The 1,137-nt window shown below is 49.8% G+C and overlaps 1 protein-coding gene across 1 annotated transcript; it reads right to left on the bottom strand.

Moving 5' to 3' along the window:
- Positions 1–239: 239 nt before the first annotated feature.
- LOC133832819 (uncharacterized) lies at positions 240–830 on the bottom strand. Its single transcript, XM_062263110.1, has one exon. It carries the CDS (start codon positions 828–830, stop codon positions 240–242), a length of 591 nt encoding a protein of 196 aa, XP_062119094.1.
- Between the last annotated feature and the right edge of the window lie 307 nt (positions 831–1,137).

Raw genomic sequence — 1,137 nt, forward strand, 5'->3', positions numbered from 1 at the left:
ATATTTGGGAAGTTGAACTTCTTTGGCATTTCCACTAGTGCAATGTCATCTACGAATGGAGAGTCTGCATAACAGCTTGCTGCACTCTTCTTAATCGGAGCCGGCATCCCAGGAATCCGTTGAATGAGCGCCTCCATCTCAGCTAACTTTCGAGCCAACTCAGGATCTTGGATTGGAAATGAGCTTGTGGTTGCTTGGCGGATTGGCTCGCTCATGATTGGGTGATTTAATCCGATTGCCTACTGCTCAGGTATATTCTGACCAGCTCCAATGATGATCTGGCTGGCTCCAATGGTAGGCTGACTAGCACTTGAAACCTGCTGCTGTCCGGGTCCAGTGGCTGGCTGACTGGCTCCTGGAATATGTTGTTGTCCGGGTCCAGTGGCTGGCTGACTGGCTCCTGGAATCTGTTGCTGTCCGGGTCCAGTGGCTGGCTGACTGGCTCCAGGGATCTGCTGTGATCCGGGCGCAGATGAATGTCCATGTTCAGTCATGGTTACCTGTTCGCCTGTATTGACAACATAATTTTGAATGTTAGACATGGTGGGTGGAGTTTGATAATTCCTTACCGAGGGTGATGGAACTGTCTGATTCGGTCCATCACTGTTAGAGATAGGAGTGAGGTCTCCCAGAGGTTGCATAGGGCTGGCTTGGCCTCGGAAGCGAGATGGCTGAGCCTCGGTGGCTTGAGAGGACATGGCCTCCACTCGTACGAGCAGGTCAACATTCTCAGCTTCGAGCCTCCTCATTTTCTCGCGTTCTTCATTCATCTGAGCAGTAAGAGCAGCGAGTTGAGCTGATAGATCGGGTGTCTCAGTCACGTCTGACATGGCTCTCAGGTGAACTTCTTGATCTTTTTGTCGATCGTCTGATTGCTAGGGCCCCACGGTGGGCGCCAAATTGTAGAGGTGATTTCCTACAATTGATTAGATGGGCACCAGCAACCTGTCAAGAACAAAGAGAAGAGAGATGAGAGTTCAATTGGGAGCACCGGTGGGGTGTCAGCCAAAGGGACTCCGACGCTCAAGTCAGTCGGATTGTAATGAGAGCAAATAGAAAGCAATAAAATTAAGATGTAAATAATCAAAATAATGATGAATGGAGGAGTCGTAGAATGGTCAGACTGACAGTGGCGAT

Source organism: Humulus lupulus, chromosome 4 (genome assembly GCF_963169125.1).
Source record: "Humulus lupulus chromosome 4, drHumLupu1.1, whole genome shotgun sequence".
In the NCBI taxonomy this organism is placed as follows: domain Eukaryota; kingdom Viridiplantae; phylum Streptophyta; class Magnoliopsida; order Rosales; family Cannabaceae; genus Humulus; species Humulus lupulus.